This window comes from Carcharhinus amblyrhynchos, chromosome 8 (genome assembly GCF_965287045.1).
Source record: "Carcharhinus amblyrhynchos chromosome 8, sCarAmb.v2.hapA, whole genome shotgun sequence".
NCBI lineage: Eukaryota > Metazoa > Chordata > Chondrichthyes > Carcharhiniformes > Carcharhinidae > Carcharhinus > Carcharhinus amblyrhynchos.
Window position 1 is genome coordinate 123,292,889 of NC_137331.1, and position 13,234 is coordinate 123,306,122.

At 44.2% G+C, this 13,234-nt stretch overlaps 1 protein-coding gene across 2 annotated transcripts in view; it reads right to left on the minus strand.

Annotated features, from left to right (window-relative positions):
• The window catches only part of LOC145346882 (transcription initiation factor TFIID subunit 4-like), a 137,795-nt gene that overhangs the window by 32,601 nt on the left and 91,960 nt on the right, over window positions 1-13,234 (minus strand). The window contains exon 14 of one of the 2 annotated variants that reach the window (XM_080194743.1): window positions 11,126-11,245. In XM_080194743.1, the coding sequence (XP_080050869.1) occupies window positions 11,126-11,245 (120 nt within the window). Of the gene's footprint in view, window positions 1-11,125; window positions 11,246-13,234 lie in introns of those variants that run through there. The other variant, XM_080194744.1, reaches the window with a different exon arrangement.

Below are 13,234 nucleotides of genomic sequence, written 5' to 3' on the forward strand. Positions count from 1 at the left end.
CAGGGACCCAGGTTCAATTCCTGGCTTGGATCACTGTCTGTATGGAGTTTGTATGTTCTCCCTGCATCTGTGTGGGTTTCCCCTGGGTGTTCCAATTTCCTCCTACAGTCCAAAGATGTGCGGGTTAGGAGGATTGGCCATGCTAAATTGCTCTGTGTCGGGGGACTAGCTAGGGTAAATGCATGGGGTTCTGGGGATAGAACCTGGGTGGGCTGCTGTTGGTGCAAACTCCATGGGCCAAATGGCCTCCTTCTGCACAGTAGGATTCTATGATTCTCTGATTCCTGTGAAGGGTCTTTCTTAACTCCATCAGTGCTTTTTGCAGTAAACTTTAGAAGCTCGAGTCTTGAATAGTCATATTGGACTCAAAACATTAACTCTGTTCCACTCTCCACAGATGCTGAGTATTTCCAGCATTTTCTGTTTTTATTTCAGATTTCCAGTCTCCACAAGTATTTAATTTGTCCTGTTTCTAAGATTCTTTTGTTAACACCTGCTGTAAGTATATTTGATTCCCATCCGCTGTAAGTATATTTATTATTGTCACAAGTAGGCTTACATTAACACTGTAATAAAGTTACTGTGAAAATCCCCTAGTCATCACACTCCGGCGCCTGTTCGGGTACACTGAGGGAGAATTTAGCATGGCCAATGCACCTAACCAGCACGTCTTTCAGGCTGTGGGAGGAAACTGGAGCACCCAGAGGAAACCCATGCAAACACGGGGAGAATGTGCAGACTCTGCACAGGCAGTGACCCAAGCCGGGAACCTGGCGCTGTGAGGCAACAGAGCTAACCACTGTGCTGTCCCAAATGAAATGATATATGTTATTAATGAGATGCAAGAGAATTACTGGTGCCTCACCACGGAGGAAGCTTTGCTAGTGGTAGTTCACGGGCAATCTATCAAACTCACGCTATCCAGAGTAATTGAGGTGAATAGCAGAGATGTGCTTAATGAGAAAGCCAAACAAACACCAGGGAGGAAAGGAATAGAAGGATATACCAATAAGGCGAGGTGTACCAAGTGGGAGGAGGGTCATGTGGAGCAGAAACAGCAGGATGGAGCAGTTGGGTCAAATGCTGTTTCTGTGCTGTAAATTCTACCTAACACTTCATAAATAGCAAGTGAGTGAGTAGGGAAGTAATGGGAGGAAATTGAACTAACGCAAGCTCTTTGAAAATACACAGAATACCACCGAATAAATGTGTCACCAAATCAGCTTTGCTAATATTCCCAATTAGAGATATTAACCATATGATTTAGAGCCAAGTCCCCATTGTTGGCAATTTTATTAAATAAATATTATTATAATGCAAGGCTTCGGGTCTTAATTGGACACAAAAGGTAAAAGTGAAGAATTTTGTCAAACACTTTCTTAACAATTGGATTTTATCTTACTTTGAAAAGAGGGGCTCATAAAACATTTTTCTAAAAAAAAAGTTAACCTTCAGCGGGTTCAACCGCGTGGGTTAAAATAGTGGAGAGGGAAATCTTATGGCACAGTGGGCGAGTGTCTCTGCCTTTGAGTCAGAAGCTCTGGGTACAAGTCCCTCCCCAGGGCTTGATGGCCAAGGGAGGGGTGCTTATATCACAGTCAAATAGGTTGCGTATCAACCTGCAAATCCTTCCAACACATCAATGTCCATCAGCAAGACCGAGAGGATCTCCTGGTCAGCCAGGCTCGACGTGGAGTGGCACCTCTCAAGCAACGGGCTAGCAACAATTTCTAGGAATGACTAGCTATGGAAACAGACGATGGTCTGCCATAAGTGCACACTAGGTGAGGAAGGAGAATTGGAATGTAAAATAGCGCAGGGGGAGCAGCTCACAGGAATAATCACTACAAATGGTGAAGTAGGGTTGATATGGCAATAAATAAACTGATTGGAGTTCATTCCCTTACGATGATAGAATGTAGAGAAGTGTTGAACTTGCAAGGAACCAAGGTTGGATCACATGGATTGTGAACAGTTCTGGTGTCCATGTTACAAAAAGCACATACTGATCGTGGAGAAGGCACCAGAACGACTTGCTAGAATGACACTCAGCTAAGAGATTACACAAACAGGAAAGCTTGAATAGGTTGGGATTTCTTTTCTTTGCAAAAGAAACCAAGTGGTCAGAGAAGGCTGACAGAGGTCTTCAGCGTTATGAAAGGGTTGAGGAAGACCAGAACCAGGGTCAACAGATGTAAGACATCACTAACAAATCCAACTGGAACTCAGGAGAAACGTCTTTATCCAGAGGGTGGCGAGAGGGTGGAATTTGTTCCCACATGGATTAGTTGAGGCAAACAGTATCGATATATTTAAGGGGGAACTAGGAAAGCAAATGAGGAAGAATGGGATAGAAGGAAACGTCAGTGGGAGTTAAATCAGAGATGTTGAGAAGAGGTTCATGTGGTGCATGAACACAGGTAAAGACCTTTACAGTCAAATGGCCTATTTCTGTGCTGATTTGTAACAGTAAGATGGAACTTTTTAAAAATAAAAAGCTAGGCTAAGATGTTTGGAATTTATTCGAGTGGATGACTGTTTGCAGCATGAATGTTGCCCTGTTTCCATTACTGATGAAGCCACTCATTGTCTCAGACGCAGGTTTGTATCTCTGCTCACAAACACTAGCTTGGCAACAAATTCCTGCAGTTCATTTCTTCTTAATGAATGGTAAATTTAATAAGGAGAGAGAGTCGGTACTCTGAGATTCCAGTGCTGGTGACAAGATTTACTTGCTCAATAAAACAGCATTTTAAAGAAGCCAAAAGGAGCGACAGAAGTTAACTGATTCCACATTGCAAAGGGGGCTACATGCTTAAGGGTATCTCAATGACTATGCAGCACTTAATACATCTTCCTTTTTTTTAGAAATCTAAACCTATAAATGCAACACAGGGTGTCGCACAAGAAACCATGTAATGTATACACGGTGGTTAGCACTGCTGCTTCGCAGGGCAAGGGCCCCAATGTTCAATTTCAGCCTTGGGTGTGGAGTTTGCATGTTCTCCCCATGGGTTTCTTCCAGTGCTCCGATTTCCTCCCACATTCCAAAGATGTGCGGGTTAGGTGGATAAGCCATGCTAAACTGCCCCTTAGTGTTCAAAGATGTGTAGGTTAGGGGGATTAGCCATGTCAAATGCACAGGATTACAGGGAGAGAGTGGGATGCTCTTTCAGAGAGCAGGTGCAGATCCAATGAATTGAATAGCCTCTTTCTGCAACGTATTGGTTCTATTTTAAGTTCTAGTTATAACAGATACTAAAAATCTCAAAATATATAGCATTTGAATTCAATGGTTGACCCTGAAAGCCCAAGTTCAATAAAAACCATCAAGGTTAATGGAGTTTTTGGAGACACCTCAAAATAGCCATTCTAACTTTGAATAGATTACAACAACTTATATTAGAACGTAGAACACTACAGCACAAACAGGCCCTTCGGCCCACAAGTTGCACCAATCATATCCATACCTACCAGGCCATAGAACTATCTGTAACTCCCAATCCCATTAAATCGCATGTACTCATCCAAAAGTCTTTTAAAAGACCCCAGCGAGTTCGCCTCTACCAGCACCGAAGGCAGCCGATTCCACTCACTCACCACCCTCTGAGTGAAAAACTTACCCCTAACATCTCCTCTGTACTTGCTCCCCAGCACCTTAAACCTGTGTCCTCTCGTAGCAACCATTTCAGCCCTGGGAAATAGCATCCGAGAATCCACCCTATCTATACCTCTCAACATTTTATAAGCCTCTATCAGGTCGCCTCTCAACCTTTGTCTCTCCAGGGAGAAGAGACCTAGCTCCCTCAACCTATCCTCATAAGGCATGCCTCCCAATCCAGGCCATATCCTTGTAAATCTCCTCCGCACTCTCTCAATAGCGTCCACATCCTTCCTGTAGTGAGGCAGCCAGAACTGCGCACAGTACTCCAAGTGGGGTCTGACAAAGGTCTTATAAAGTTGCAGCATTACCTCCCGACTCCTAAACTCAATCCCTCGATTAATGAAGACCAGTACACCAAACGCCTTCTTGACCACATCCTCCACCTGCGAGGCCGATTTAAGAGTCCTATGGACCCGGACCCCAAGATCCTTCTGCTTCTCAACACTGCTAAGACTCCTACCCTTGATGATGTACTCCTTCATCCCACTGGACCTGCCAAAACAGACCACTGCACATTTATCCGTGTTGAAGTCCATCTGCCACTTGTCCGCTCAGTCTTGCATCCTATCTGTGTCACGCTGCAACTTCTGACATCCCTCCAGACTATCCACAACACCACCAACCTTTGCATCGTCGGCGAACTTACTAACCCATCCCTCCACTTCCTCATCCAGGTCATTTATGAAAATGACAAACAGCAAGGGTTCTAGAACCGATCCCTGGGACACCCCACTGGTGACCGACCTCCATGCAGAAAAAGACAACCACAACCACTCTCTGACTTCTGCAGGCAAGCCAGTTCTGGACCCACAAGGCCAAAGCCCCTTGGATCCCACGCCCTCTCACCTTCTCAAGAAGTCTTGCATGGGAGACTTTTATCAAACGCCTTGCTGAAGTCCATGTAAACCACATCCACCACTCTTCCTTCGTCAATGTGTTCAGTCACATTTTCAAAGAACTCAACTAGGCTCGTAAGGCACAATCTGCCCTTGACAAAGCCATGCTGACTATTTCTGATCATACTAAACTTCTCTAAACGCTCATAAATCCTGTCCCTCAGAATCCTCTCCATCAACTTACCAACCACTGAGGTCAGACTCACCGGTCGGTAATTTCCCGGGCGATCCCTGTTCCCTTTCTTGAAAATAGGAACAACATCTGCAATCTCCGGAACCTCTCCCGTCTCCATCGACGACGCAAACATCATCGCCAGGGGCTCTGCAATCACTTCCCTCTTCTCCCACAGTAACCTGGGGTACATCCCATCCAGCCCTGGTGACTCATCTATCTTGATAGAATTTAAAAGTTCCAACACATCCTCTTTCTTAACGTCCACATACTCAATCTTTTCAGTCCGCCGCAAACCTGTAGCATAACCTCCCAGATCACTTTCCACCGTGCATACTGAGGCAAAGTACTCATTAAGCACCTGTGCCATTTCTTCTGGTTCCGGATATTTATCTAGCTTCTTCAGAAATCACACGTTCCAGCTTGCTTCACAGGAATTTTATAAAGCAAAATTAGACAGGGGTGGCACGGCGGTTAGCACTGTTGCCTCCCAGCACCAGAGATCCAGGTTCGATTCCTGACTTGGGTCACTGCCTGTGTGGAGTTTGCAAGTTCTCCTCATGTCTGCATAGGTTGCCGGGTCCTCTGGTTTCCTCCCACAGTCCAAAGATGTTAGGTTGATCGGGCATGCTAAATTGACCCTAGTGTCAGGGGATTAGCAGGGTAAATATGTGGGGTTACGGGAATAGGGCCTGGGTGGGATTGTGATTGGTGCAGACTCAATGGGCTGAATGGCCTTTCTTTGTACTGTAGGGTTCTATTCTTTTCTATTGAGCTATTCGGGCAAAAAGCATGGTAGTTTTCAAGAAGTGCCTTAAAGGAAGCGAGAGGCAGAAAGGGGGAACTCCAGAGCTTCATCCCAGGCAGCTGAGGACACAACCAGCAATAACAGAGCGATGGAAATCAGACGCTCAAGGCCAAAATGAGACGTGTGAAGAAATCTCCGAGAGAGGTGGGACTGGAGGAGATGATAGAGATAGGGGAGAGGGGCAAGACCATGGACGAAAACAAGGATGAAAATTTTGACACCAGTGAAAATTATTGTCCAATTTCAGGCAGATATAATTTCAAAACTATGCTCTTCCCCTGTCTCCCCTTGTGTGATATCTCCCGAGTTACGGCTACATATTGGTTGTTTATTTCAAAACATCTTTACCATGGGCTATAATTCCACATTAATCACTCGCACTTCCAATTGGAGAAGCATAAAAATTATTCTAAGATGGAGGGTTCCACTTTATAAAGAATTGACTCAGAAGTAAACTTTTTCTTCCCGTTGAAGAGTAGAGTTGGCTGGAGGCAGTGGGGGAGGGAGGAGAGGAGGGGGGGGATGCGAGTTGATCTAGGTTTTTTAAATGCCGAGAGGCACAGATAATGTAGATGTAAGCAGGTTATTTAATTTGGACTGTGAGCGCAGAACCAGAGGACGAATATAAAATTAGTCAGCCCCAGGCAAGACTAAAGATTAGAAAAAATATTTTTCCCACAGAGCAGTAGATATGTGGAACAGACTCCGAGCAAAAGCAGTTCGTGCTTTTGCGATTAACTCCTTCATAATAAAAAGGAGAGAGAAATGGACAAATCTCTGGTTAGTGACAGGACTGAAGGATGCATGAGAGAGATGACTAACCTGTGCAATAGGATTGCTCCCAAATGAGGAATGCAGATATATCATACCGAAAGATGATATTGAATGCGAAGGGTTGTCGCCAATAATTTGCAATTGATAACACACAACATAGACAAGATGGCCCTTCAACTTTAGCAAACTAAAGCTGACAGACAGCCACGCAAGGAAATATTAGCTAAACTATGGATGTACGTTATAAGGTGTATCTGCAAAGGACGGGGAAGTACAAAGGAAGTGAGGGATAGGGAGGGAAAACCGGAGCTTAGGACCTGGGCAGCTGAGGGCATAGTTGCCAACGGTGGAGCAACAGGAATCAGAGGCATTGAAGAGGCTAGAATTGAGTGAGCAGAGAAAACTGAGTGCCGTAGGGTTGGCGGAAGCTAGAGATGGGAGAGGGAGGGAAGGAAGGAAGGAGGGCCTGCGGGAGTATTTTAAAAATTGAGGCATTGCTTCACTGGGAGCAGGCACAGGAGGGTGATGGGTGAACAGGAAGGGACAGAACTGCCCTGGAGAGCTCAGGAATTAAATATTAATCTTCTGTTCAATGCCACGAGCAACACGGAAGAAAATAATTGGGTGTCAAAAAAGTGTTTTTCATTTTCCATTTTCTTTGAAAATTTTTGTTTATTAGCCGTAAAAATATCGGCGACAGGATATTGGGGGGTTGGGGAAGGCAGTTTGACTAGATCAGGCAGCTGAAGAGTCATTCAATAAAACTTCCAATAATATCAGTAACAGGATGAAAAGGGGAGAGGTTGCATGGATTTTATTTCAGTCTTGAAAATGGTTTGCAATGATTCAACCTTGGGTCATGACACTTTTTTATTTTTATAAACTGGTGTGCAAGGGCAAATTACGTTCTCTGGGACAATGACAACGGTAAACCTTTGGCTTTAACAAAGGGTCGTTTGGGCACAAAAAGTCAGCCCTTTTCTCTCCCTCCAGATGCTGCCAGACCTGCTGAGATTTTCCAGCATTTTCTTTTTTGTTTCAGATTCCAGCATCTAAATTAAAAGTAATTTCCTTTTATCTAATGGTAAACCGATTCCTCTTTGATTTACTCATCCTGTCTGCAGCTTCTAACATGGTTCACTCTATTCCTCCAAATACATTCCCACTGCCATCCAGACTTCTCATTGTGCTTCCTTTCTATCAAACCACAGCCAGAATATCACTTGAAATTGCCTCACTTCCTGCTCCTCTGTTGTGCCAAGAATCTGTCCTTGCCCCACCCCTCTCCTATTTCTCATCTACATGGTGCCCTTTGGCGACATCCCCTGAAAGCACTGATCATCACTAGTCAGCACTGCTGCCTCACAGTGCCAGTGTCTCGGGTTCAATCGGGTCACTGTCTGCGCGGAGTTTGCGCATTTTCCACGTATCTGCGTGGGATTCCTCCAGGTGCTCCGGTTTCCTCCCACAGTCTGAAAGATGTGCTGGTTCAGTGCACTGGCTGTGCTAAATTCTCCCTCAGTGTACCCAAACAAGCACTGGACTGTGGCGACTAGGGGATTTTCACAGTAACTCCATTGTAGTTAATGTAAGTCTACTTGCGACACTAATAAATAAACTATGTACGATGACACCCAGCTCCTCCTCTTCATCACTAATTCTATCAAGTACTCTTTCTGCATCCTCAATCACCTCCTGCTTACTTGAAATCATGGAGAGAATGAAGTTGATCAACTACTACTTCTGGAAGCAAAGGGCAACTGCAGAACCATTCTTCGGCAGGGGCCATTAAATGGAGGTACTATCCTCAATGAGGCAAATGGTCTTTGCTCTGTGGAAGAATGGGCTGAATACCCTCCTTTTGCTCCAGCCTTTAAAAGTTAGTGTATTCATTAGTCACAAGTAGGCTTACATTAACACTGCCATGAAGTTACTGTGAAAATCCCCTAGTTGCCACACTCCGACGCCTATTAGGATACACCGAGGGTGAATTTAGCACGGCCAAAGCACCTAATCAGCATGTCTTTCAGACTATGGGAGGAAACCATGGTGCCCTGAGGAAACCCACACAGAGACAGGGAGAATGTGCAGACTCCGCACAGACAGTGACCCAAGCTAGGAATCGAACCTGGGTCCCTGGCGCTGCGAGGCAGCAGTGCTAACCAGTGTGCCACCGTGCTGCCCTTGGAGAGAACATGCACTGAATGTATGTCAGTCCCCATGGAAAATTTAACCAAAATTCAGCTCAATGGATATTGAAACAACTCCAGTAAGAAAGAAACCAAAGATGTTAAATATCATCTTAAAAGAGGAAGAAAGAAATTGGGTCAAACTTCAACAAAAATACAACTACATTGTGAGCACCATGACAGTTGAAAAAAAAGAACACAAGAATTATTTAGTTTATTTTTAGAAAAATGCTGTGCAAAGGAAATAATCACTGAATGCAAAATGAACCGCAGACTTAAAAAAAAACCACGAAGGAACAAAGAAAGCAGAAAATGAAAAAGATCACTATCGTACATATGCAGCTTCTCTCCATACCTAAACATTCATCCATCACATCTCATTTAAGATCAATTATTTTTAGACCAAATTTAAAATAATCGAGGGTTTTGCTGTGCCGCTTAGAGATATCGGTCTGCTTCAGATTGGCCCAGCAATAACATTCATCAAACATGGGTTGGTTAAAACATTCACAAAAAGGAATGCTTCTCTCAAATACTAGCAGACACAGCAAAAAAAAAGGAAAACTGGCTTTGAAGCATTTAAAATATTCAGGAGTCAACCAGATATATTCACATCAAAAATCTCTGCAACACGCTTAAAATATCAACCAATGTAATCCAAGATAAACATTCCTGAAACGCATTTTTTGCCATTCTTATTTCAGAAAAGGATTATTATTCTCCTTCCCAAGAGCGTTACAACACTGGAATTGAGGAGTCAAGCTGTTTAGAAATGCCACCCAAAGCCCAACAGTGTAACTGCTCTGATTTTGCTCCAATTTGAAGCACATAAAAGCACCTGAAGCGGTTTAGACTCGGCATGTTTATGCTGAGGGTCATTTAGCCAGACCCATCAATCAAGAAGTTTGTTCTGTTTATTTTTAAAAGGCAAAAGGTTCCATTCCTGGTGTTGGCTGAGTGAACTGATTTTAGCCAGGGTAAGAGGTAAGAGTTGGTAGGGTATGCACCATAGCCTAGTATTGCAACTTTTGAGTAGCAAAGTGTCCCAACCACAGTCCACAAAGGGAATGAGAGAGGAGCAATATACAGCCAACAGGAAAGTGAGAGAGGAGGCAAACCAGAGGTTTTAACGATGGGTAAAGTGTGACAATATGTTTTTATATTCGTTCGTCGGACATGGCAAACCTCCCATCCATTGACTCTACACTTCCCACTGTCTCAGAAAAAGTAGTCAGCATAATTAAGGATCCCACACACCCCAGGCATTTTCTCTTCCACCTTCTTCTGCCAGGACGAAGACACAAAAGTCTGAGGTCACGTACCAACCGACTCAAGAACAGCTTCTTCCCTGCTGCTGCCAGACTTTTGAATGGACTTACCTCGCATTAAGTTGATCTTTCTCTACACCCTAGCTATGACTGTAACACTACATTCTGTACTCTCTCGCTTCCTTCTCTATGAACGGTATGTTTTGTCTGTATAGCACGCAAGAAACAATACGTTTCACTGTATGTTAATACATGTGACAATAATAAATCAAATCAAAATGGGCGGAGCTGGCAGGCCAGCATTTATTGCCCTTCCCGAGTCACCCTTGGAGGGCAGTTGTGAGTCAACCACATTGCTGTGGCTCTGGAGTTGCATGCAGGCCAGACCACAAAAGGACAGCAGATTTCCTTCACTAAGGACAGCAGTGAACCAGATGGGTGTTTCTGACAATTGACAATAGTTTTACGGTCATCAGTAGGTTCTTAATTTCAGATTTTTTTTCTTGTTATTGAATTCAAATTCCTCCATCTGCCATGATGGGATTTGAACCCGGGTCCCCAGAACATGAGCGGAGTTTCTGAATTAATAGTCTAATGATAATGCCACTAGGCTCATCACCTCCACTAAAAGATTGAAAGGTTTTGAAAAGAAAGGTCCTTCAACTACCAAGCAGCTGAAGTCTTAGGAATCATTCTGGCAAAGGAGGCTATTCTGCCCGTTGTGTCCACAGAATCCTTTAAGTGCAAGAGGAGGCCATTTGACCCATCAAGTCTGCACCAACTTTCCAAAAGTGCCTCCTTCACCTTTTGCCCAAAATCTTAAATCTTTGCTCCTGAGTACTTGAACCATCGGCTTATGGGAACAAATTTTGATCTACCTTATCTAATGACCTGTCATTATCTTGTACATCTTTATCAAATCTCCCTTCAGATCCTGAAAAGTCAGTGGCAAGGAAGACATCTTCATAGCAGCATTCTCTCTCACGTCAACACACACACTGATTACCAGGCAAGTTCATTTACATTAGACCACTGTCAATTAACAGGAGGCACAGATAACTGGGCTTGAGGCAGCAAATCCCATTCCATACACCACAAGATCTTTTAAATCCATCCTAGCAGGCAGATGGGGTCTAGGTGTAACACCAAGAGGGAGCGGGTACAACTGAGCCACGGCTAGTACCAAGTTTCAACATGTGTGGGGCGGGGGAACTAAAGCTTTCGCCTGCCCATAGTGAGCAATTATACAATGCAGTGATATCAGAATCAAGGATAGAAAGGTGAAAGTAAGCAGGGAAAAGCTATCCTGAACTCCTTACCGGAGCTGGACAAGGGAGGAGGAAAATTGCCATACCTCGTTTCCTGTTCTGAGACCCGGTGAATCAGGCGTTTTTCTTTTCCTTGGTCCAATAGCAGCCAGCGCTGCGAGATTCGCTTCCCGTTGCTGCAACTGTGCAAGCTCCAACTGTTGCATCTGTTCAAAAGCACAAATGTCAAGTTTTATTTTCCAAAAATCACATAAAACTTAACAGCAGAGAAACAGGGCATGCAGCCCAACAGAGCAAGGATGGTATTAATCATCCACACAGACCTCCTCCCATCTTGCATCCATAATCCTAGATGTCCTACCATTTCTTTCTGCCTCATGCTCCCACCCGCCCTCCCCCGGCCCACTTAAATGGGCAGCATGGTGGCAAATGATTAGCACTGCTGCCTCACAGCTCCAGGGTCCCAGGTTCAACTCCCAGCTTGGGTCCACGTCTATGTAGAGTCTGCATGTTCTCCCCATACCTGCGTGGCTTTCCTCCGGCGACGAGAGGAATTTCATAATAACTTCATTGCAATGTTAATTTAAGCCTACTTGTGATAATGAATAAACTTTAAACCTTAACTTTACATCTACGCTATTCCTCAACTACTCATTCCTGTAGAGTATCACATTCTTAGCACGCTCTGGGTAAATCTTTTCCCCCTGAATTCTCTCCTCAGTTTATTTGTGGTCATCTTATATCTGGGCACCCCAATGTGAGAAAACTTCTTTCCTACATCAATTGAAACTCCCTCCATAATCTTCTAGGCCTCCGTCAGGCCAGCTGCAAGCTTCCTTACAGAGAAAGAAAAGAACCCCTGCCTTCTCGATCGTCCCCCGACAGTCGTGTAGTTACTCTGGAGGGGGAACGAAATGACAGACTTGGTTTAGCCTGCAGGCTCTTCTCATTAACAGCGTTGGGTGACACTCTTTGGCAGGCAAATTCAACCTCCTGAGCTGTGGTCACTTCCAACTATAACCGTGAAGTAAATCAGCCCTTTGAGAATAATGGAACACGATACTAAAGCATGCTGGATTAGGGCTTCACAAACAACAGAATATTCTTGTCTATGACAATCTGGCCATTTGTCTGTGAAGCCCTAATCAAGGGTACAATTCTACAGGTCAAAGTAGAATCTCAACTGGAGAAAGAATGAACAGGAATTACAGGAGCACTTGCACCCAAATCTGGACTCTCAATATACATTATAACACCACCTTGAAGGAATGGTGTGATAGCATGCATGCTAAGTGTTTAATTGTATACAGATGATGGGCATTAACTGGGGGTCTACTCATGCTTCATATATATATATATATATATATATATATACATAGGACTGAAATTGTGGCTTTTAGGTTTGATAGCGCGAGTTTGTGAAGTGCATCTCTGTAAATAAACACTTCTCCAACCACTTCTCCTTTAGGACAGAGGTGAGGAGACATTTTTTTCACCCAAGGAGCGGTGAGCCTGTGGAATTCATTACCACAGGAAGTAGTTGATGCCAAAACATTGAATGTATTCAAGAAGCAGCTAGATATAGCACTTGGGGCCAATGAGATCAAAGGCTATGGGGAGAAAGCTGTACTGGGCTAGGCTATTGAGTTGGACAATCATCCATGATAGCCTCCTCCTGTTCCTATCTTCTATGTTTGTCTGTGTGTAAGGATTCAGCTACAGTTCTATCCTTTGGCATCTGGTTATTTAGAATAAAACAGCTTGCATACAGTTGGTAAACACCAGATTTACATTCAACTTTCACCACCATTTGGAGCAATTTTGCATTTATAAGCATGAGCTGAGGCATGCTTGGAGCTATCAAGCAAAGGTCTAGCAAGGGGGCCAAAGGTACACACCCATATTGCCAGTGCACTGGACTCATTTCAAGCGATCATGCCTGCTGCATCAAGCAGGAGCAACAGAAACTGTGCAGAGCAAACTGCAAAGTCTCAAATGTGAACAGTGCCACCAGGTCTGAGGTTAACTACCCCCTCCTTGGAGTGGGGTGGGTAAAGTACAGTGGGACAGGAAGACACATGCACACACACACATGCATACACAATACAGGAAAGCAGCTGTCACGAGCAAGTTTTAGTAAGCAAGCCCCCACCTCACCACCTCCACCATCACTTCAATTTGTAACGGCACACTGC